The sequence below is a fragment of the Cyprinodon tularosa genome, unplaced genomic scaffold (genome assembly GCF_016077235.1).
Source record: "Cyprinodon tularosa strain WSP-4 unplaced genomic scaffold, ASM1607723v1 ctg459, whole genome shotgun sequence".
NCBI lineage: Eukaryota > Metazoa > Chordata > Actinopteri > Cyprinodontiformes > Cyprinodontidae > Cyprinodon > Cyprinodon tularosa.
This window is the reverse complement of record NW_024039184.1, coordinates 815,311-838,070: the sequence shown is the minus strand read 5'-3', so window position 1 is coordinate 838,070 and position 22,760 is coordinate 815,311. Positions and strand designations below refer to the sequence as shown.

Below are 22,760 nucleotides of genomic sequence, written 5' to 3'. Positions count from 1 at the left end.
CTCATGTTAAACTGAAATAAAATTTAAAAATCTGTTAACTTTTTTTTTTTCAGTGGCCCTAATCCTCTTCCGTATAGATGCGACATGTAAAAATCTGTTTTTACATGATGCCTGAATGCATCTGCTGAAAAAAAAGAGCTGCTCCTAAAGAATGAAGTCCTACCTTCTTAGTAAAATCCTAACCTGTAATTACGCCCTCTTAGGGTTGAGTTTCAGAAACCACACCCAGGCCTGATAACTGCCAGATGTAAAGAGGCTGGAGATCAGGAACAGAACCAGTCTAACAACAGGAAGGGACTCATCATGTCCCCATCTAAAGATGAACACAAACAGAATCCCTGAGGCTCTTCTGAAGCTTTGAACTTCCACAGAACCACGGGTGCTTCTAGATGGGGCCAGTAGGGGCCAACAGGCCCCAGCCCATGCTTTGGTCTCTTTACTGACAACATTGTACTAAATCAATTGATGACGATAACAGCCACCGGCACAAGAAGTGTGACTGAATGCTTTCTTGGACGGATTTCGATTTTAGCTTAAAGGAATAGTACACCCAAAACATGATTAGCCTTCATTTTCTACTCACCCCCATGCTGAACAACACTCTGGAGTACTTTTATGATATCTCAAATGCATCTGGAGATCTGGGAGGCTTCTTGCTGTCTGCTGACATTCAAATAATGGAGGTCTATGGTGCCCGAGACAGAAAGGTCCATAAAAGTCCACAAAAAACGTGTCAATATTCCTCCATACTGCTCATCCAATGTATTCCAAGTGTCCTGAGTGGGTAGCATTCAGAATTTACTCGAAACGAAGTCATTTAGAATGTTTTTAGAGCATAAACAGTAGTGTATAGGATTTCCTGAAAGCGCGCACATGCGCGCTCACGACGCTACGGAAGCCGGCAGACCAAACCAGATGAAAGTGCGCATTCAGCGTCTGCTCTGCCAATAATGCAAGCGTAGAAGAAAAAATGTGCTGTTTACCTGTGCAAAGAAAGAAACAACGAAAGAAAAATGTCTGAGGACTTCAGTGTTGAGGAAGAGCATGAGTTCTTTGCCGAGCTGAATGCGCTTTGAACTTTCCCACTGCCTGTCTTGCCTTCAATTCTGGGTCCAATATTCTGAGATCATTACAGGTTCATCACACTGCCTACCATGCCACACTGCAAATCATGTGGCACGGTAGGGAAGCTAAGATTTTTATGAATGTCTGAAATGTCCTGATTACGACGGCTGACTGTAAGGAGATGATGCGGTCTGCTCATACGCTGTTTGTTATCTTAGAACTGAGCCAGAACTAAACCGCACCGAGCCCTGCTGATGAACTAGTACCCTGTTAGCGCGGTTCGGTTTTGTCTGGTTCATTCCGGGTCAGTTGTGTGTACCATTTACACTCAACAATTATCTCAGTTACCGTGCTCGGACCAATCTTGGCACAGTTTCAGAAGGGTAGTGAAAATAGAAATAAGTTTATAGCAGGGATCACCAACTTGGTGCCCGTGGGCACCAAGGGGCCCTCAAGGACAACATGGGGTACCCTCAGCATCTTTTGAAAACAGAACAATTCACAGATAGAATCTGAAATGTTATTTTTTTACTGAAGCTCTTATTTTGAAGCATTTATGAAGCATTTTATCATATCAATAATTTAGAACATTTGAGGATTTATATGGATTTCATAATGAGGATATCTAAAAGCAAATTAAAAATAAAAAGAAACAATAGAAATATGTTTGTTATCTATGAAGTTCAGGTGAACGCCGGCTCCTCTTGTTCATAGGTCAGTATTGGTAGCCCGTCCTATGACTCAGTACCCATAAAGTAGCACTCAGTCTTAAAAAAGTTGGTGACCCCTGGTTTATAGTGTTCCGGCTTGAAACCACCCAGTGTGACCAGATTAAAACTATTCTGCAAAGAGAAGGAAGCACAGTTCCTCCACAGAAACACCCAGGAGGTGATCTAGATCTAACCAGATTCTCCTCCTTTTAAAACCAGTGAAGATTGTTCTCCATCTCTGTCTGCGCTCCACAGACTTTTTTTTAAAACAACTCCATGTTCTGATTTAGACAAACTTTTACTCCATTACCGTATTACTTTTATTGCTGTGAAGCTCTCTATGATTTCTATCTGTGAATGGTGCAATAAAACTGTAAACTACCCGGTTACCAGAATGTTCTTAGACACAGACAGATGTGACCCCTGCAGCCGGCAGGTGAGATTAAATGATTTATATCTACTATCAAAACAGCAAAACAATAAATGAAGCCTGGTATGGATCTGAAACAGAGCAGCTGCTCCTTGGCGTCTCATCCAGCTAACATCTGAAGGAGGCGCAGACTTTTCCACAGCTCTGTGCTCAAAGAGGCGTTAAATGTCTGCTCCACCTCAGAATGAGGGACAGGATGTAGGACAGGTCAGACTCACAGGTGGACTCATGGAAATCATTCCCGTTTCTGCTGAAGGATCGAGCTGCCGTGAAGAACACCGACGTCTCAGGACCAGGAGCCTTAAAGGCCGACCTGCAGGCGGAGAGCAGCAGAAAGACTCAGTGTCATCCATCTGAGCAGACATGCATCCTCACACACACCGGGCATCGTACCCAAACTTTGTCTCCTTCCCTCTGCGCTGGGCGGCGACTGCGAGCAGGAGGCCGACGATGGTGGCCACGAGCAGGCCGAGCAGGAGGCCGACCCAAACGTGGCTCCGCTGCACCTGGACCTGCGCTGTGGGAGAGCAGGCAGGCAAACATCAGTCCCACTTAGAACAGAACCAAACAGAATCCGCCTTTATTTTTCCCTCCATCAGGAGGAAACATCTAAACTGATCCTAATGAATAACTTAACAACCGGCTAAAAGCAGAACAGGAAGAAAACATCACATGGAGAGGGTACCTAGGGCAGGCAGCACCAGAACCGGGGGGCTCCAAGGTCCACAGCCGACGGCGGTGCAGGCCGCTACCTGGATGGAGGCGTTGAAGAAACGCCCTCCCCCTGAGATCTGAGCAGTGTTGTCCTTAAACAGCAGTGGCTCCTGGAAACACAGCATCAGGTTGTTAGGTACCGGTCCATCCGGTTCTGGGACACCCCCAGGGATGCCGGTATGAGCCTGTCCTGGCTGAGGAGAAGGAAAACACAGCCCCAGTTCCCCTAAACACATTCCCAGTAACATAAAGCGCCTCAGACTGGGTCTTTACTAAGATCTAGGAAGAAAATCATTTAACGGCATCAACAGGTCAACAAAGATCAGTTTCGCCATTAAGGTGGAGAAATTGGTCTGTTGATGATTTATTCATATGTTTTGAATCTCTGTGGTGTTAATAATCGGGTTTCTGTTTCTGACAGAGGTTAAGAGGAAACTGGATTTTTCTGACATGCTAAGACATGTCGAGGCAGGGAGAATAACAGGAAGGCTCATCATGTTAACAGGACCTTTTGGGAACACTCTGGATGGAGATTAACTCAGAGTTAAGGTTGATCTACTCTCTCCATACGCTCTCCATAAATAAATACAGAATGCTAGCAAGCTAACTGCTGACGTAAGAAGCTGAGCAGAGGTGCGTCTGCAGACCTGCTCCTCCATCAGGGTCAGAACAGATCCAATTAAACGTTGAATAAATGATCAGTGGTCAGAGTCAGGGACCGTGAGTGTAGAGTGCTGCTGCTGCTTTCACCTGTGGTTCCCCTCCATGAGTCCACTGCAGCTTGTAGGCCAGCAGCCTCCCCTGCAGCTCATCCTCCTTCAGCCGGGCCCACTGCAGAGACAGCTGCTGCTCAGACAGCTGGAAGCTCAGGTTCCTTGGGGCCGCAGAGGGCACTGCAGGGAGGGTCAAACAGTCAGGGTTAGTTCCACAGGGGGGTACAGCTTCAGCTGCAGTCCTGCAGGGGGTGCTGAAACTCCTCAGCCTGCTGTAATTAATGGATTGAGGCCACAAACAAAAGCTCTTTGTACAGAGGGGACTGGAATCTACTGGAGTGGATCCAGCTGGACCCCCCCCCAGAGCCTCAGCTGTAAGCAGGGAACCAGCAGCTCCACTGTTTACTGATGAAGCTCTGCTCAGCACCTGACTCTAAACAACAACCCAGATTTAGGCCCCTAGACGGGCCCTCACTGTGGGCCCCTGACCGCAGAGGTTCCTTCACCTGACTCCGGAGTGACGAAGTGCAGCCATGGGGAGAACGGGGAGGCTCCCACCTCGTTCAAACAGGACACCCTGCAGCTGTAGTTGGAGAAGCTCCTCAGGCCCGTCAGCGTGTGTTTGTAAGGAGGAACCGGGACCTCCTGCGGGGGGAGGGCCCACCTGCGGCCCGAGATCCTCACCACCTGCAGGAGAGGAGGTCTGCTTCACGTTTACCACCTTAGTGTGTGGGTGTGTGGGAGTGTGGAGTGGGTTTACCTGAATCGTACAGTGGGAGATCTCTGAATAACCATCGGATCCTGGTTTCCAAGTCAAGGTGATGTTGTTGCCTGTGGTCCTGAGAAGCTGCAGAGCGCCCGGAGCTGCTGGCAGCACTGAGGCACACAGACAGGTGGGTCAGGTCCCCCCTCCCATGGAGGCGCTGCAGGACTTCATCACCTGACTCACCTTTAATGTGGGCCGTCCCCGTCCGGGACACGGAGATCCCTCTGGTGTTCTTAGCTTCACAGTAGAACTTGATGCTGCTGTTCACACCTGAACACAAACAGTTCCTGGATGTTAGCTGAACGGACAGGATGGAGGATTTTCCTCCAAGGCTGCAGGTCGGCACCACCTTCGAACATCTATACCCGATTGTACGGAGGCTCTTTACGAACAACTATATGCAAGACACAGATTTTTAAATCCATTTAGGCTGGACTTTGACTAGGGCAGGGGTCGGCAACCCAAACTGCTCAAAGAGCCATATTGGACCAAAAAAACAACCTAAGTGTATTATCCCACTATAGAAAAGGAATACGTGGGCTTAAATATATAATAAGCATTCATGATTAAATGTTTATCCTGGAGCAAATGTCACATAGCAGCATGAGGTGATGGACGAGCAGTTTAGGTTTGGTCTCATTGATGAAATAATAGAAACAGGATAAAGGAATCTTTCTGATGGAGCTGATGGAGTCATGAGGAACCAAGCAGGAACTGACATCCATCAGAGCAGAGCTCTCTAACCCTGAAATTCCTCATCCTCCGTCACCAGCGTTCCTTGGTGGGATTTAGATTTTTAGGATTTGGGGAAAAAATGGAGGAAAGTTCCCATCCCTGCATCAGAGCGCTACCTGTTGGATCTGAGAACGTTTTTCTATGCTTAAACCAAACTAGCAGCAGTAGTAGAGTTTGGAGATTCAATCTATTTCTTAAATCTATCTTTGCTCTCTTCTAATTCATGCAGAAGTTCTGCAATGGCACTTTTTCTCTCCCTCCCAGCTTGGTGGTCGGCTGCATATTTAGCATGGAAATGCCTTTCCAAATTTTTCTTTTTATTTATTGACAACCTCTCATTACAAAGCAAAAACGCAGGCAATCCTTCTACATTTTCTCATCAACTATCTTCCTTTTTTTCCCTTTGGGATCCATGGTCCAAGAAACACCTGCTGCTTTGTTTCCCTGGCAACGCGCCGCGCTGGTTCCAAGTTACAACCACTGATCTCTGTGGCTATGACGCAAATTATTGTTTAAATTTATTCATTATACACATGTTTACAGCATTGGAAAACATAATTTGACCTCCTGCACACCATATTAAAACAAACAAAAAAATTAGATTTTCATACATCTTTGAAAAAAGCTCCAGGGAGCCACAAGGGGGGCGCTAAAGAGACGCATGCGGTTGCTGCCCCCCCAGTTTAGGGCATCAGTACATGCCCTCATCTAAACCCTCCACTGGGTTCTGGGTGGTTCTCTGAACCTCCAGCCCAGTCTCAGGTTCTCCCACTGCACTGCAAAAACCATCTAGAAATAAGTCAACATTTCCTAAATGAAGTGTATTTAGCCTTAAATTGAGCAGGTAAAGAAGATGATCTGCCAATGGAATGAGAATTTCTACTATTTAAATAGGACAATTAGATAGAATGCACTTGAAATAAGACAATGCAATTTTTTTTCTATGTATATTGTGTAGTTCCATTGTTTCAAATACCTCCTCAATTCAAGACAAAATGACTTATTTAGATTTTAGTCTTTTGCAGGGCCTCCTAGATGGTCCTAATTGAGCTCCATTCAACCTCCATCAGCTCCAAACAGCTTTCCTGTCCTGCAGCATGATGCTGCCAGATGTTCATCTACGTGTCCAGAAGGATCTCACTGATGATTCCAGAAGCTCTCAGGAAATAATGAACGGCTAACAAATTGGACTGAAAGTTTTTCATTTCTACGTTTCTTTTGGAAACTGGCTTTTAATACTTAGGACACATTGTTTTATGCTTATGATTTTATTAAATTTTTTCAAAATGTTTTTATCTTTCTGTGAAGCACTTTGGTCTTCCTGAAGTTGTTGTAAAGTGCTATATGAATAAACTTTGATAGATTGAGAACATAAATGAGCCTCGACTTCCATCCATCATCCATCCTTCATCCATCCATCCATCCTTCATCCATCCATCCATCCATCCATCCATCCATCCATCCATCCATCCATCCATCCATCCATCCATCCTTCATCCATCCCTCCCTCCCAATGCCTGCCTGCTCTATTCCAGGCCTGAAAGGAACCATAGGTTCTGAACCAATGCGACCTTATGACCTGGGACATGGAGGATAGAGGGGGATTGTTGTGGTTCTCCCTCCTGGACTCCTCCCAGCCACCAAAGCACCTCCACTGGCTCAGGGGGTCCAACGGCAGCACAGGACAGGTTAAAGGGAGCGTTGGGAAAGGTGGCCACATCCTGGGGCTCCTGTGTGAAGTGAGGGACGCCTGTGGGAGGAGCCGGAGACTGAGCAGGAGACACTGGAGAGACAGATTTACTAGAGCAGAGGCGTCAGGGTCTTACCTTCTACTGTTATCCAGGCTCGCTGAGAGGAGAAGGTCAGGCCGTGGAATTCCACCTCACACCAGTATTGACCAGCATCCTGCTGCTGGACCGACTTCACACTGCCACCAAAACACAGAGGGTCAGAACCAGATCCAACACAGCATCAGGTCCAACATGATGGCTGGAAGATCGGGATCCTGAAACCGGCCAGAGAGGGCGACACCGGGATGTCTTCTGGCATCATGTTCAATCGCCTACAGTTCTCACCTCTTCTAGAGACTAGAGGCTGATATCAGGCCACAGAATGGGTCTGGGTCAGGAGATCATGATCGGCCTGATGACCACGCTGGGAACGCCGGTTCTGTGGCTAAACAAGGCCCAAATCATCATCCCTCCACTGCCATGTTCAACTTGGAAATGCTAAATGCGGTATATGAGATTCTCTGCTGAGGTCTCATCTTTCTGAGAGACAAACCGCGGCTCAGATGCTGCAGATTTTCCCATCAGCCCTTTCCAACGCCTCGCACTCGTTCTACTTTTTCGGCCAATAATCTTAATATTCAACACAATAGCTATAGCGTGAGGCGCTGAGATGATTAGACTTAGACTTAGAAAGTTTTATTTTGTCATTTTCTATACACGAGTGTAAACCAAAAAAAAATTTTTTGTTTAAAACTGCTCTAGACAATTTCATTTTTTAAAAGTGCAGCCATGAAAACAGTAATAAATACATAATAAAATAGTAATATAAACATATGAATGTATGTTTACAGTTCTAACAATTTGTTATTTATTTTTTAATAAATAAAATAAACAATTTTATGCAACGTTCATCAGTCTAATGGCGGTGGGGAAGAAGCTGTTGCAGAACCTGCTGGTCCTGCATTGAATGCTGTGAAGCCTCTTCCCAGAGGGCTGCAGGGAGAACAGTCCATGGTGGGGGGGTGAGGGGTCATTGATGATGTCACGGGCTCGGGACACGCAGCACTGGGATGAAATGTCTTTAATGGAGGGAAGAGGAGCCCCCATGATCCTCTCTGCTGTTCTCACCTTCTTCCAGTCTCAGGCGCTGCAGCCTCCACAGCACACAGTGAGACAGCTGCTCAGAATGCTCTCTATGGTGCTTCAATAGAAGGTGGGGAGGATGGGTGGGGGCAGGTGGGCTCTCCTCATCCTCTGCAGGAGGTCCAAGCGCTTCTGGTTCCTTTTGACCAGTGAGGTGGTGTTTCCAGTTCAGGTGAGGGTGTCTGTGATGAATTTGGTGCTGCTGACCACCTCTACAGCTGAGCTGTTGATGAGCAGTGGAGCGTGGTTAGGACGGTTCTTCCTGAAGTCCTCCATGATCTCCTTGGTCTTCTCCACCTTCAGGATCAGGCTGTTTTCTCTGCACCACCAGTTGCTCCACCTCCTCTCTGTAGTTCAGGTCGTTGTTGTCTCTGATGAGGCCCACCACCATGGTGTCGTCTGCAAACTTCACCATGTGATTGTTGGTGAACCTGGGGACGCAGTGGTGTGTCATCAGGGTGAACAGCAGGGGGCTCAGGACGCAGCCCTGAGGGGAGGGGCTTAGACTGATGACATCAGAGGTGTTCTGTCCGACCCGGACTGACTGAGGGCTGTTGGTAAGGAATTCTAGCAGCCAATGGCAGAGGGGTGTATTGAAGCTCAGCTGTTCCAGTTTTCCCATCAGATGATGGTGGTGTTGAAAGCTGAACTGAAGTCCAGGAAAAGCATCCACACATGGGTGTTCTTCTCCTCCAGGTGTGCCAGGCTCAGGTGAAGAGCAGAGGGGGTGGCGTCCTCAGTGGAGCGGTTCCGTCGGTAGGAGAACTAGAACGGGTCGAATGTTGGACTGGAGACGATGTGTTCTTTAACCAGCCTTTGGAAGCACTTCATCATGATGGGAGTCAGTGCAAGATACCAGTATTCATTGAGTGAGGTCACCTGAGACGTCTTTGGGACTCGAATGATGGAGGCAGACCTGAAGCATGCTGGCGCTATGGATCGGTCCAGCAAGGTGTTGTAGTCTGTGATCATCCGAATGCCGTGCCAAATCCTCCTGGTGTTGCTGGCATCATGGAAGAAATCCTGGATCTTCTGGCTGTGGTTCTGCTTCGCTGATCTGATGGTTTAAGTTGGCACACGTTGCTCTCAGTGCCTCTTTATCACCAGACTTGAAAGCCGAGTTCGGTGCTTTTAGTGATTTCTGAACCTCTCCATTTATCCAGGGTGGTTGTTTGCTGGTGGTGATGTTCTTTTTATGCTGACATCGTCGATGCATTTGTTAATGTAGGCTGACACAGTCATGGCATACTCATCAATATTTAATAAGTTGTGATGTGTTGCTGCAACCTTGAAGATGTTCCAGTCAGAGCATTAAAAACAGTCCTGGAGTGTCTCCATGGCGCCTCTAACAAAGCAACAATACAATTATTACAAAATTAAAAATAGTGTCAACCAGGATGTGCAAAAAGCTTCTGCTAACAGGTGAGCTGAAGGAGGTCTGCTCCGGAAGATAATTCTCCGCTGCAGCAGAGTTCCTGCAGGATCTAGGAGCTTTTAGTTGGCAGGGAGCAGGCAGGTGGGGGAGGGGCAAACCATTTAGAGATTTGAAATGAGATGGAACCAAAGATGAATGGAAGTAATATGGGCAGAATTCTCTGTTCCTGTTAAAAGTTGCTGCAGAGTGATGGACGCATCCTCACCTTAAAATAGAGAGTTAGAGTAATCCAGCCAACAGAATAATCGGCTAAATTTTAATCCCAACTTTTCCTCTTTGCTTTGACTGAACTGTTTGACTGCTGTATGGATTAGAAAGAACTTTCTTTGCTCCGTCCTGCTGGGAAGTGGTAGACACTGCTGTGGAGGATGGGGGAGACCATAAACAGGAAGTGACTGGAACTCCTTTATCCTGTTTTTGGTTTTCCCAGTGGTCCCCCCTGAACATTCCCCTGCTGGGACGTCCCATTCAGCCTGTCAGAATACTTGGAGGAGCGTTCCCTCTGCCTTTGAGGGCCGCTGACAGAGCGGGGCCGAGCACTCGGGGCCCAGTGTACCGCCAAGCACACTTGGCCTGAAATCTTCATCACTTGGACACAGAGCTCTGTGGCTGGTCAACTGGACTGGACTCTCTCTGGAAAACCAGGAGCTGAACCCCAGTCGGCCTCAGCAGATGGCCGCTCACACTGAGCCTGGTTCTGCTGGAGGTTTCTTCCTGTTAAAAGGGAGTTTTTCCTCTCCACTGTCGCTACAAGCATGCTTAGTTTAAGGGATTGTATTTAAGTCAACGAGTCGATGCAATCAACTGGTTTTCCTTAGATAGAAAACTTTGAATCAATTTGGTTGAACTGTAAAGTGCCTTGAGATGACATGTGTTGTGAATTTGGCGCTATATAAATAAACTGAATTGAATTGAATTTAAAGGCTAAACAGGTCATAAATTGTGACTGATTGTGAATTCTGTCTGACCTGGTGCCCAATAGGAAAGCTAACAGATAAATTCGGTTATTCCTTCTGCCAACCAGCTTTTGAATAATGCTGACAGCGCTGCAGACATGACCAGACATCGTAAACTGGTCCCTGCCTGGTCCATGTACTGGGAACCAAGGAAATCTTTATGTAATCTGACACAGACACCATCTGCACCAAGGTTTCACTCCTCTCAGCATGCTGAACACTTGGTTTGAAATATGAATTCTATGCCCTGCATCCCAGTAAACCGTCACTATACAAACTGTGAAGTATCAGAAGCATCACACACCTAAAAAAGAGCTTGATGTTCACTGAACGGCTAAACATGAGCATCAGGGTGCAGAAGGAGGTTAAACTCTGTGGACTCTGACAAGAGGATTAACTAGTTAACCAGCAGTGAACCAGCAATCAGTGATGATCTCAACAGCTCAGTTTTCTTCTAACGTGGTTTTCCTTGCAGTTCAAGCTTTACGTCTAAAATCTCTCCATCTTTGGATCCTCTGATGCAGAAACATCCAAGATGTTAAAAGGAAAATAACCCAGTGATTGAAGAGGGTGGCTACTGGGTTCAGAATCTCATTTCATTTATCACAAACAAAATAATATGTTTGGTCCATGATTGGCTTCTTTAACAACATTTATTTTACAACATATGGCGGACTTTCAATGGTAGCAGTTAAGTTTGGAACTACGGTGTGAATTACTGGATTAATGTTAGAGCAAGACAAAAATAAATTGTTTTTATTTCCATTATAACGAGATGTGCAATCACATTGAGGATGCCTCAAATTAACAACCATGCAATTGTTAGGAAGGGAAAGAAAAAAAAGGTCGGTTTAGGGCCATTTTTATATTCCAGGTTTTATACAGTAGCCCAACAAAGCCTTGTTTTTGCCTAGAAAACATGCAAATTGAAACGGACGAACGGATCCACCCCTTTGGAATGGGGGTCATTTGTTTTTTGTTAGCCTGCAATGCCCCATACCTCTCTATGGCCCCGTCCACACGAAGACGAACCCTGGCCTAAACGCACAAATTTTTCACCAAACCAGCCTCTCATCCACACGAAGCTGGCGTTTCGGGGGTCTGTAAACGATCTTTTTTTTATTCAGCCTTCAGAGTGGGAAGATTTCGAAACGCCGTTTTCTCGTTTCCATCTTTACGCTCTAACCGCATATTTTTTTTTTTACACGCATGCGTCATAGCGTCGCCTCTAAACACGCATGCGCGACCAGTATCACAACAACAATGGCGCCGTTGCTGCTAATGCTACTCACCCTGCTGTCGGGCTTACAACAGAATCTTCTTCTTCTGGAATATCTCCAGGAAGAACAGAGCAATATCGACGACATAGTTCAGCACCTGAATTTGACTTAACCACGAAAATGGACCCGCAGGGCAACCATGTATCAATAATAGTGCGCATGCCCAACATTTCGTCGCTTATTTTTGCTTTGGCGCCACAGCGCCACTTACAGGCCTGGCATACATTTTGCAGCGTTTTCATGCATTCGTGTGGACGCTCACATTTATTTTACGTCTCCGTCTTTACGGCAAACGTTTTGGAAAATATCAGCGTTTCGTGTTCGTTTTGACTTCGTGTGGACGGGTCTTATGTCTCTGAAAGGGGGTTGTTAGAAGGAATTGTTGGCCTGGCTATAAAGGTCTTCTGTTCCCCTGTAAAGGGGTTGGGGTTACAATGATAGCGGGATGGTATCAACTCTATTGCCTTAAATAATTAAGGCTGGAATATATCACTCTTTATGCAGATGATGCACTGATTTCTATTACAATATATCAAGATCATTGAACCAGTCTGGTTCTATTAAACAGAGGAGAATCTTCTCACCTTTCAGTGAAGGAAACTCCACTTAGATACTTGTCAATTTGACCCATATTTCTTACAATAATATTTGAAGTAAAACTAAGAATAATGAGATCAGTTTCTAAGTTTTATGGAGACTACAAAGTAAATCATGGCTGTCAGTCAAACCCTGATCAGCCTTCCTCCTCCTGCTTGTTTCCTCAATCCTCCTTACCGAGCAAAAAGTCTTGACTGTTTCAAAGACAACATAATGACACACCATCGGTATGAAGGAAGCAGCTGAATATTAAGTGAATGATAATGACTCTGACTAGTCACTGCAGCTTAGCAAGTGCCAGACTAGCTTTGTGTGGTTTCCAGGGTTGAAAGATGGTTTTCCTGACCTCATATCTCTAATGAAGAAAGCTTGAATGATGCTGAGACATATTTAATCTAAGAATCTTCCACATGCTTTGCTAAAACAGCAACAACAATGTTTACACTTGGAGGTTAAATCGTAATCTCTCCTTGGGAAGGAGGACAAAGTTTATGAGGAGGTGTGAGAGAAGTAGAATGATCAGTGTTCACAACAAAGAAAGGCCCAGCCTTTATTTACAGCTTATCTTGTTTAGGGCTCAACAGAGCAGAACAAACCTACACATTTCAGAGAGTCCTGAAGAACCAGAGCTCACAGCCTGATAGAATAACTTCTCATCTCCTCTCTGGGTTCTTTCTTCTTCCAGTGAAAGAAAATAAACAGAGTTTCTAATGTTGCGTTCTGTGCTGATAATGATAAAGATCACTTCAACACATCCTCACTGCTTTCAACCTCAAACCTCAGACATTTCCATACAGAGCAAACATTTTAAAATCCACAGTTCATCACATTGGAAACATTCAAATCTTGCTCTGACAGACCGTTGGGGTAAAGTGGCAGTAAGAGGATCTAAAGCTTTGAAAACATGTTAAACATGAAGACCTGAATGGGTGTTTTAACTTCCTTCTGGTAAACCTAAACAGATTCCCGCCTTCAGAAGGAACCTTCCAGCTTAACAGAGAATAATAAGACCAGCGACAGGGAAGGTTGTCAGAGTTAGAAGCATATGGAGACTTCGAAGGAACAGAGAGCAGGATGGAGGTTCACCTTCAGGAGAACCACCCTGAGCATCCAGCCAGAGGTGCAAAAAGGGGTTCAGCAGAGAACCCGTTCAGATCCAAGCCAATTCAGATCCAGAACCCGTTCAGATCCGAGCCAATTCAGATCCGGAACCCGTTCAGATCCAGAACCCATTCAGATTCAAGCCAATTCAGATCCGAGCCAGTTCAGATCCGAGCCCGTTCAGATCCGGAACCTGTTCAGATCTGGAACCCTTTCAGATCCGAGCCCATTCAGATCCGGAACCTGTTCAGATCCCAGCCCGTTCAGATCCGGAACCTGTTCAGATCCCAGTCCATTCAGATCCGGAACCTGTTCAGATCCGAGCACGTTCAGATCCGGAACCTGTTCAGATCCCAGCCCATTCAGATCCGGAACCTGTTCAGATCCCAGCCCGTTCAGATCTGGAACCCGTTTAGATCCGAGCACGTTCAGATCCCAGCCTGTTCAGTCCAGAGCCTCTTCAGATCCAAAAGCGTGTTCAGATCCCAAACCTGTTCAGATCCGAGCCAATTCAGACCCGAGCCCATTCAGACCTGAGCCCGTTCAGATCCGTACCCGTTCAGATCTGAACCCGTTCAGATCCAGAACCCGTTAAGATCCGAGCCAACTCAGATTCGAGCCCGTTCTGATCCGAGCCCGTTCAGATTCCAGCCACTTCAGATCCGAGCCCGTTCTGATCTGAGCCCGTTCAGATCCGAACATGTTCAGATCCAAACCCGTTCAGATCTGAGCTCGTTCAGATCTGAGCCCGTTCAGATCTGAGCTCGTTCAGATCCGAGCCCGTTCAGATCTGAAACCTGTTCAGATCCGAGCCAATTCAGACCCGAGCCCATTCAGATCCGAGCCCATTCAGATCCCGAGCCCATTCAGATCCGAACCTGTTCAGATCTGAGCTCGTTCAGATCCGAGCCCGTTCAGGTCCGAGCCCATTAAAGTGGAAAAATTTATTTTTTTGTCCATCAAATAAAGTATTTGTATTTCTGGAATGTGCAACATGTGAAAAAGTTTAAAGGGCATGAATACTTTTGGAAGAAGCTGTAATCATGTGACCATGACTCCTGCTGACCTATGGGATGTCTCCCAGTGCTGTTCTCCCAGGATGAGGAAGACTTGGTCAGTGCTGTACAGCTTTTCTCCATCCTTCATCCACACGATGTCCGGCTCCGTCACCCCCTCCACCGCACAACCCAGCCTCACTTCGTTCCCCTGAGAAACGGTTTGATTGGATGGGTGCTTGGTGAACTGCACGCCTGCAGGAGAGGGGAATTATAATAGTAATAATTAATCTCATATACACAGAATATTGGAGATGTTTTGAAGACATTTTTATTTCCCGGAGTCCCTGAATGCAACATTTTGTCCAAGTTCCTCTCAGTCATCATTCCACACAAATCATCTAAGTCCCGGCCCCACACTAAGGAGGCAGCAGATTAAAGGTGAAAAAAAAAAAATCTGAAACTGGAAAAAACACATGAATCTAAAAACAGTTTAGTTTTTTTCATATTTCAAATTCTTTGTATTTAGAAATATCTCTTCAGATTCAGTTTTGATTTTTTTATGTTAGATTTTAGATAGTTAGATGTTAAGATTCAAAATGTTTAATTTATTTTCCCCATATATATATATATATATATATATATAAAATATCAAATATCGGGTTAAATATCGGTGGGGTGGCCGATGTCCGATATTCAGATTTAAGGCCGATACAGGCTGATACCGATAGGGGGCCGATTATATCATGCATCCCTACATGATACTCTAGAAGCTCTGCTGTGGTCAGCCTCTGACCATGATGCTACCACCATCGTGCCTTAAAAGGCTTCACCTTGACTTCTCCCAGGACGCCTGCCATCACTGTGGCCAAATGTTTGTCTCATCTAACAGTGAAATGGATCATTGGTGCCCTCTTGGCCCATGCTGATGTCAAACCTTCACTGAGGACAAAGACTCTGGTCTCCAGCAGCTTCCAGGTCAGTCTTGTTATTTCCTGCTGGTTGCTGAACCCTTGAACTCAGCATTTCCAGCTAAAGGGGGCCAATCTTTTTCTGCGCACCTTCAGGTGTATATCTGTGGTGAGCTACGGTTTCAGTCATTGAAGCTCACCTTTCTCACCATGGTTCTTTGAAAATGGCCGAAGGTGGGAAAAGAAAGGCCTCAGAAGAGGCAGATATATCCCAGAATAATTTGCATGGGGAGCTCTCATTGCAAAGCATTCTGGGATTTGCTGTCACAGCGGCCCACTGTCACCATAGGCTGTCACTACCTGACAGCGGTCGGCTAAAAACAAAGATGGCGCAGGCATCGCACAGTGGAGAAGGAGTTATGTGACCACAGGAGCAAAAAGCAGTGATGATCTGTCTGAACGGTCAGCTAACTGAGTTCACTATAAAGTTCACTATATAGTCCCCGCTCTATATAGTGATGATGGATTTAGGGGTTAGGACGTATGGTCGGACACGGTAACATTGGATGAGCTATGACAACAGCAACTTTTAAACAAAGCGTGCACGAGGAGAAATGGGCTTGTGCACGCTCTCGCACATGTTTAATAGGCGTTCCCTCTTGGGAGGAGGTACAGGGTTGTACATATGCATTTTTTTACCTTTAAAAAGTATCACTTTTTTATTCATCATTTTAAATGTATTCTAATTAATTAATATGAAATTTAATCACTTAATTTTGCATTAAAAATTGACAGTAAGTTCAATGTTAAAGATAAAAACTGATTTGCTGATGAAGATTCTCAGTCATCCAGGTCACGGTCATTCCATAAAAATAAAATAAAAATCCACTGGACTTGGTTTCCAAGATTTGAAGACGTTTCGCTACCTCTTGAGAAAGCTTCCTGTCGTCAGATTTTGGAAACCAAGTCCAGTAGATTTTTTTCTTTATTTTTATGAATTTTTACGGAATAAAAACTGATTATGCATTTGGCCCTCCTCATAGTTCAGGGAACACATGACAAGGATTGTGAAATCTATCTGGAGGCCCCCAACAAGGTGTTTGGTGACAGACACCGACAGACTTCAGCTAGCCGCTCTCTGCTGCTCCCTCTTATCACGCACCGTGGTTCATTTAGGGACCGTCAACAAATTCTTAAACCAAACACTCATGAGAAACAAAAATAAATACATTTCTTGTCTTTTGGTCAAATGAAGCAAACCCAATGGTAAATGTTAAAAAAAGTCATTTTCCTGTTTCCAAGATTTTATTTACTTTACATTTATTGTTTTTCTTCAATAGCTTCCAGGTCATGTGACTGAAAATCTGTCTGAAGTTGTTCCACTAGATGAGACACATTCACTTTATTTCATTTTTATATTTTTAGGATTTTTATTTTGTTACAATTCTAATTTTGCGGGTTTTTTTCTGTTTCCCAGGTGTAGGAGACATAAATGGTTATGTGGTGTATGGTGTGTCTCGGAGGTGGAGACTCAAAGGGAGGTGGGTGTGCACCAAGGAAGTAGGTGTATAAGTGCGCATTCACCTGTCTCACTGATGAGAAGAGTAAGAGTGGGGCTGCCACTTCATTTCACTACGTTTCATATTATTTTGTTCCAGTATTCATTCGTTTCCTATATTAACTAACGGATCTAACTTTGCTTGCCACAATCATCCCTGCTGTGCTGTCATTAACTCATGCTGGTGCTAATAAACAAACAAAAGCATCCTGGATTCCAGCGTATCTGTAACAATATAAACATTTAAGCGCGTCACAAATAGGGCAAGAAAGGAGGACCCAACTCGAACTCTCAGCGGCCTAAAGGATCTTTAAGGAAGCCGCTATACCAAGTTTTCTGACCTTTTTGTTGATTGAAAAAAAAAACGGATTACAGTTAAATGAAGCATAAAGAAGCATAAAGATCAGGGTCTGTTTAACAGCCTTGGAAAGGTTAATGATTTCCAGACAGCTGTGGAGGTGAAACCAGATAACGAGTTTAAATTATATAAACCATGTGTTAGCAAAAGCTAAACATACCTCAGAGTAATATTTATGTCAATTACTGAATCAAATTAAGCACAATTATTGATCCATTGAATTTAGCTCACATCATCATGTCACCTCTCTGTTTCTTGCCTAATGACATCACTGCTAGCTTTAACCTCCACATCTCTGGAGAAGTTTCACACCCTAACACCCTTATCCATTAGTTAAGGTTTTCCATTTTGTCATAAAGTGGAAACATCGCTAAAAGAAAAGATTTACAGGTGTCGAATGATTGTCAAGAATGGGAGATATTTTTAATGGTATTCTAGGTAAACTGACAACTTTGAAGCCTCTATGTATCTAACTAACTATGTGTATGTCTATCTATCTATAGATATGCTATTTCTTTAAAAAAAATAATAATTATTTGTCAGGAACTGTTGTGTTTTGGCTGCTGGGTGTTTATTGATTTCTTATCTGTTCAGATATACATTTATAAACCTTTCTAAATAATAGAAGTTGCAAATTGTTTATTATTTCCAAAAGTATATTACTGTACAATTGTTGTCATTTTCTAAATTAATTTATTGCATTTAGTAAAAATGTCTTTAAAAAAAATTAGAATCCTAAATATCTGTTTTTAAAGACATTGCAAAACTTTAAGTTATCCTTTATCTTTGGAAATCTGATCACTAAAAGGAAAAGTCAAAGAATATTAAAAGAGCAAAAAGGAAAGAGATGAATAAATGTTTTACTCCCAACTAAACCTTATATATGCTGCATTTTTTAAATCATATCAGTCTCCAAAAGAAAAATTCACTAACTTATCAAAGTGAAAATAGATGAAAAAGGATACATCTATTCTTAAAATCATAAATAGCGATACTTGGTTGCAAATTAAATAGCTTTTCTGCATTTAGTTATTATACTAATTTTTCTGATTAACTTTCTGAATTCTGATGATATATGAGGGATCCAAACAGAAAGGGAGCTGCAGATCAAATGCTAGAAAACAGCCTTAAAATAGAGCAGGACAGAGAGCGCCTCCAATCAGGGTCACACACTGGTTTATTTCTCAGAACCAGCTGGGATCTCTCGCCCTGGGTTCCTCTAGATCTTTAGGTCTCGTCTCTCAATGACTCCCACAGGCACCGCCTGCCCACAGTTTAATCTGAAGCCAAAGACAGAACTTAAGATAGTTAATCCCTTCTTAAGACATATTTCTTTACCTTGGCTTTTTTACAAATTCTGAGCTGTTGATCCTGCTTCTTAATGTTCAAATAAAAAAACCTTAAATACTTATACATGTATATGGGTTTGTTAGAGTCAATACATTGTTCCCCCTCATGTTACTTTTCCTTTGTTTCTTCATGTTTATCAAGACAAAAATCAGCAAACTATTCCTAACTGAATTTATCCAACAATACATTTGAATAATAAAATCATAAAAATATGAAAAATGCTTTTAATAAACTTAAAATTTGTGCCTCTTTGATGTAAACTAATTCCAGAATTAGCCATCAGTTTTGTTTCAGTTGGCCACAAGACAAGGAATTTATTTATTTTTGTTCATCATGAGCGTTTGGTTCAGAAATTTGTTGACAGTCCCTAAAGGAACCACCGCAGGACAAGGGTTAGCAACAGGTTCAGGTTCTAAAGCTCAGGTTCTACAGTTCAAGATCTACAACTCAGTTGCTAAAGGTCAGGTTCTACAGGTCAGGTTCTACAGCTCAGGATCTACAGCTCAGTTTCTACAGGTCAGGATCTACAGTTCAAGATCTACAACTCAGTTGCTAAAGGTCAGGTTCTAAAGGTCAGATTCTACGGCTCAGGATCTACAGCTCAGTTTCTACAGGTCAGGATCTACAGGTCAGGATCCACAGCTCAGGTTCTACGGCTCAGGTTCTACAGGTCAGGTTCTACGGCTCAGGTTCTACAGGTCAGGATCTACAGGTCAGGGTCTACGGGTCAGGATCTACAGGTCAGTTTCTACAGGTCAGGATCTACAGGTCAGGATCTACAGGTCAGTTTCTACAGGTCAGGATCTACAGGTCAGTTTCTACAGGTCAGTTTCTACAGGTCAGTTTCTACAGGTCAGGTTCTACAGGTCAGGTTCTACGGTCAGTTTCTACAGTCAGGTTCTACAGGTCAGTTTCTACAGGTCAGGATCTACAGGTCAGTTTCTACAGGTCAGTTTCTACAGGTCAGGTTCTACGGTCAGTTTCTACAGTCAGGTTCTACAGGTCAGGTTCTACAGGTCAGGTTCTAAAGGTCAGTTTCTACAGGTCAGTTTCTACAGGTCAGGTTCTACGGTCAGTTTCTACAGTCAGGTTCTACAGGTCAGTTTCTACAGGTCAGTTTCTACAGGTCAGGATCTACAGGTCAGTTTCTACAGGTCAGTTTCTACAGGTCAGGATCTACAGGTCAGGGTCTACAGGTCAGTTTCTACAGGTCAGTTTCTACAGGTCAGGTTCTACGGTCAGTTTCTACAGTCAGGTTCTACAGGTCAGTTTCTACAGGTCAGGTTCTAAAGGTCAGTTTCTACAGGTCAGGTTCTACAGGTCAGTTTCTACAGGTCAGGTTCTACGGTCAGTTTCTACAGTCAGGTTCTACAGGTCAGTTTCTACAGGTCAGGATCTACAGGTCAGTTTTTACAGGTCAGTTTCTACAGGTCAGTTTCTACAGGTCAGGTTCTACGGTCAGTTTCTACAGTCAGGTTCTACAGGTCAGGTTCTACAGGTCAGGTTCTACGGTCAGTTTCTACAGTCAGGTTCTACAGGTCAGTTTCTACAGGTCAGGATCTACAGGTCAGTTTCTACAGGTCAGGTTCTACGGTCAGTTTCTACAGTCAGGTTCTACAGGTCAGTTTCTACAGGTCAGGTTCTAAAGGTCAGTTTCTACAGGTCAGTTTCTACAGGTCAGTTTCTACAGGTCAGGTTCTACGGTCAGTTTCTACAGGTCAGTTTCTACGGTCAGTTTCTACAGGTCAGTTTCTACAGGTCAGTTTCTACGGTCAGTTTCTACAGTCAGGTTCTACAGGTCAGTTTCTACAGGTCAGGTTCTAAAGGTCAGGATTTACAGGTCAGTTTCTACAGGTCAGTTTCTACAGGTCAGGATCTACAGGTCAGTTTCTACAGGTCATGTTCTACAGGTCAGTTTCTACAGGTCAGTTTCTACAGGTCAGGTTCTAAGGGTCAAGATTTACAGGTCAGTTTCTACAGGTCAGGATCTAGAGGTCAGGTTCTACAGGTCAGGATCTATAGGTCAGTTTCTACAGGTCAGGATCTACAGAGCAGGGTCTACAGGTCAGTTTCTACAGGTCAGGGTCTACAGGTCAGTTTCTACAGGTCAGGATCTACAGGTCAGGATCTACAGGTCAGTTTCTACAGGTCAGTTTCTACAGGTCAGTTTCTACAGGTCAGGTTCTACGGTCAGTTTCTACAGTCAGGTTCTATAGGTCAGTTTCTACAGGTCAGGTTCTAAAGGTCAGTTTCTACAGGTCAGGTTCTACAGGTCAGTTTCTACAGGTCAGGTTCTACGGTCAGTTTCTACAGTCAGGTTCTACAGGTCAGTTTCTACAGGTCAGGATCTACAGGTCAGTTTTTACAGGTTAGTTTCTACAGGTCAGTTTCTACAGGTCAGGTTCTACGGTCAGTTTCTACAGTCAGGTTCTACAGGTCAGGTTCTACAGGTCAGGTTCTATGGTCAGTTTCTACAGGTCAGTTTCTACAGGTCAGGATCTACAGGTCAGGTTCTACGGTCAGTTTCTACAGTCAGGTTCTACAGGTCAGTTTCTACAGGTCAGGTTCTAAAGGTCAGTTTCTACAGGTCAGTTTCTACAGGTCAGTTTCTACAGGTCAGGTTCTACGGTCAGTTTCTACAGTCAGGTTCTACAGGTCAGTTTCTACAGGTCAGTTTCTACAGGTCAGGATCTACAGGTCAGTTTCTACAGGTCAGTTTCTACGGTAAGTTTCTACAGTCAGGTTCTACAGGTCAGTTTCTACAGGTCAGGTTCTAAAGGTCAGGATTTACAGGTCAGTTTCTACAGGTCAGTTTCTACAGGTCAGGATCTACAGGTCAGTTTCTACAGGTCATGTTCTACAGGTCAGTTTCTACAGGTCAGTTTCTACAGGTCAGGTTCTAAGGGTCAAGATTTACAGGTCAGTTTCTACAGGTCAGGATCTAGAGGTCAGGTTCTACAGGTCAGGATCTATAGGTCAGTTTCTACAGGTCAGGATCTACAGAGCAGGGTCTACAGGTCAGTTTCTACAGGTCAGGGTCTACAGGTCAGTTTCTACAGGTCAGGTTCTACAGGTCAGGATCTATAGGTCAGTTTCTACAGGTCAGGATCTACAGGGCAGGATCTACAGGTCAGTTTCTACAGGTCAGGATCTACAAGTCAGGATATACAGGTCAGTTTCTACAGGTCAGTTTCTACAGGTCAGTTTCTACAGGTCAGGATCTACAGGTCAAGATCTATAGGTCAGGTTCTACAGGTCAGTTTCTACAGGTCAGTTTCTACAGGTCAGGTTCTAAGGGTCAAGATTTACAGGTCAGTTTCTACAGGTCAGGATCTACAGGTCAGTTTCTACAGGTCAGGATCTAGAGGTCAGGTTCTACAGGTCAGGATCTATAGGTCAGTTTCTACAGGTCAGGATCTACAGAGCAGGGTCTACAGGTCAGTTTCTACAGGTCAGGGTCTACAGGTCAGTTTCTACAGGTCAGGTTCTACAGGTCAGGATCTATAGGTCAGTTTCTACAGGTCAGGGTCTACAGGGCAGGATCTACAGGTCAGGTTCTACAGGTCAGGTTCTACAGGTCAGGATCTATAGGTCAGTTTCTACAGGTCAGGATCTACAGGGCAGGATCTACAGGTCAGTTTCTACAGGTCAGGATCTACAGGTCAGGATATGCAGGTCAGTTTCTACAGGTCAGTTTCTACAGGTCAGGATCTACAGGTCAGTTTCTACAGGTCAGTTTCTACAGGTCAGGTTCTACAGGTCAGTTTCTACAGGTCAGGATCTACAGGTCAGGTTCTACGGGTCAGGTTCTACAGGTTCTGTGGATGAAGAACCGAGCATTAGAAGCGCGCCTCCACTCTTTAATAAGGGCAAAGTTAAACTATCAGAACTTCCTGTTTGAACAAACAGTGGAGACAGAAATCTGGGAGTTCTGGAGGGAAACATTAGCGGTCCCATTAACTCCCACAGCTCCCAGTCAGAGCAACACTTACCGCTCCCACAGCTCCCAGTCAGAGTCTGCAGAAAAACAGCAACAGTCCACAGCAGCGGTTTCATCTTCTCAGTCCGTGGGCCTCTTCATCTGTCACTCACAGCAGGATTTCTCTTTGCTCTGTTCATAAAGCTCCATTTTCCAGCGCGTGAAAAACCAAACATCGAGGGAACCACAGAGTCCTGAGAGGGGAGGAGAAAACAGCCGGAGGAAACAGGCTGG

The 22,760-nt window shown here is 44.5% G+C and overlaps 1 protein-coding gene across 1 annotated transcript in view; it reads right to left on the bottom strand.

Moving 5' to 3' along the window:
- tyro3 (TYRO3 protein tyrosine kinase) overlaps window positions 1–22,741 on the bottom strand; it is a 45,359-nt gene extending 22,618 nt beyond the window's left edge. The window contains exons 1-11 of the mRNA XM_038300878.1: window positions 22,540–22,741; window positions 14,442–14,625; window positions 6,960–7,060; window positions 6,713–6,883; window positions 4,582–4,668; window positions 4,393–4,508; window positions 4,139–4,319; window positions 3,670–3,812; window positions 2,891–3,029; window positions 2,599–2,722; window positions 2,424–2,518 (exon numbers count right to left, since the gene is read on the bottom strand). Coding sequence (XP_038156806.1) covers window positions 2,424–2,518; window positions 2,599–2,722; window positions 2,891–3,029; window positions 3,670–3,812; window positions 4,139–4,319; window positions 4,393–4,508; window positions 4,582–4,668; window positions 6,713–6,883; window positions 6,960–7,060; window positions 14,442–14,625; window positions 22,540–22,603 — 1,405 coding nt within the window. The 5' untranslated portion in view covers window positions 22,604–22,741. The remainder of the gene's footprint in view (window positions 1–2,423; window positions 2,519–2,598; window positions 2,723–2,890; window positions 3,030–3,669; window positions 3,813–4,138; window positions 4,320–4,392; window positions 4,509–4,581; window positions 4,669–6,712; window positions 6,884–6,959; window positions 7,061–14,441; window positions 14,626–22,539) is intronic.
- Window positions 22,742–22,760: the final 19 nt, after the last annotated feature.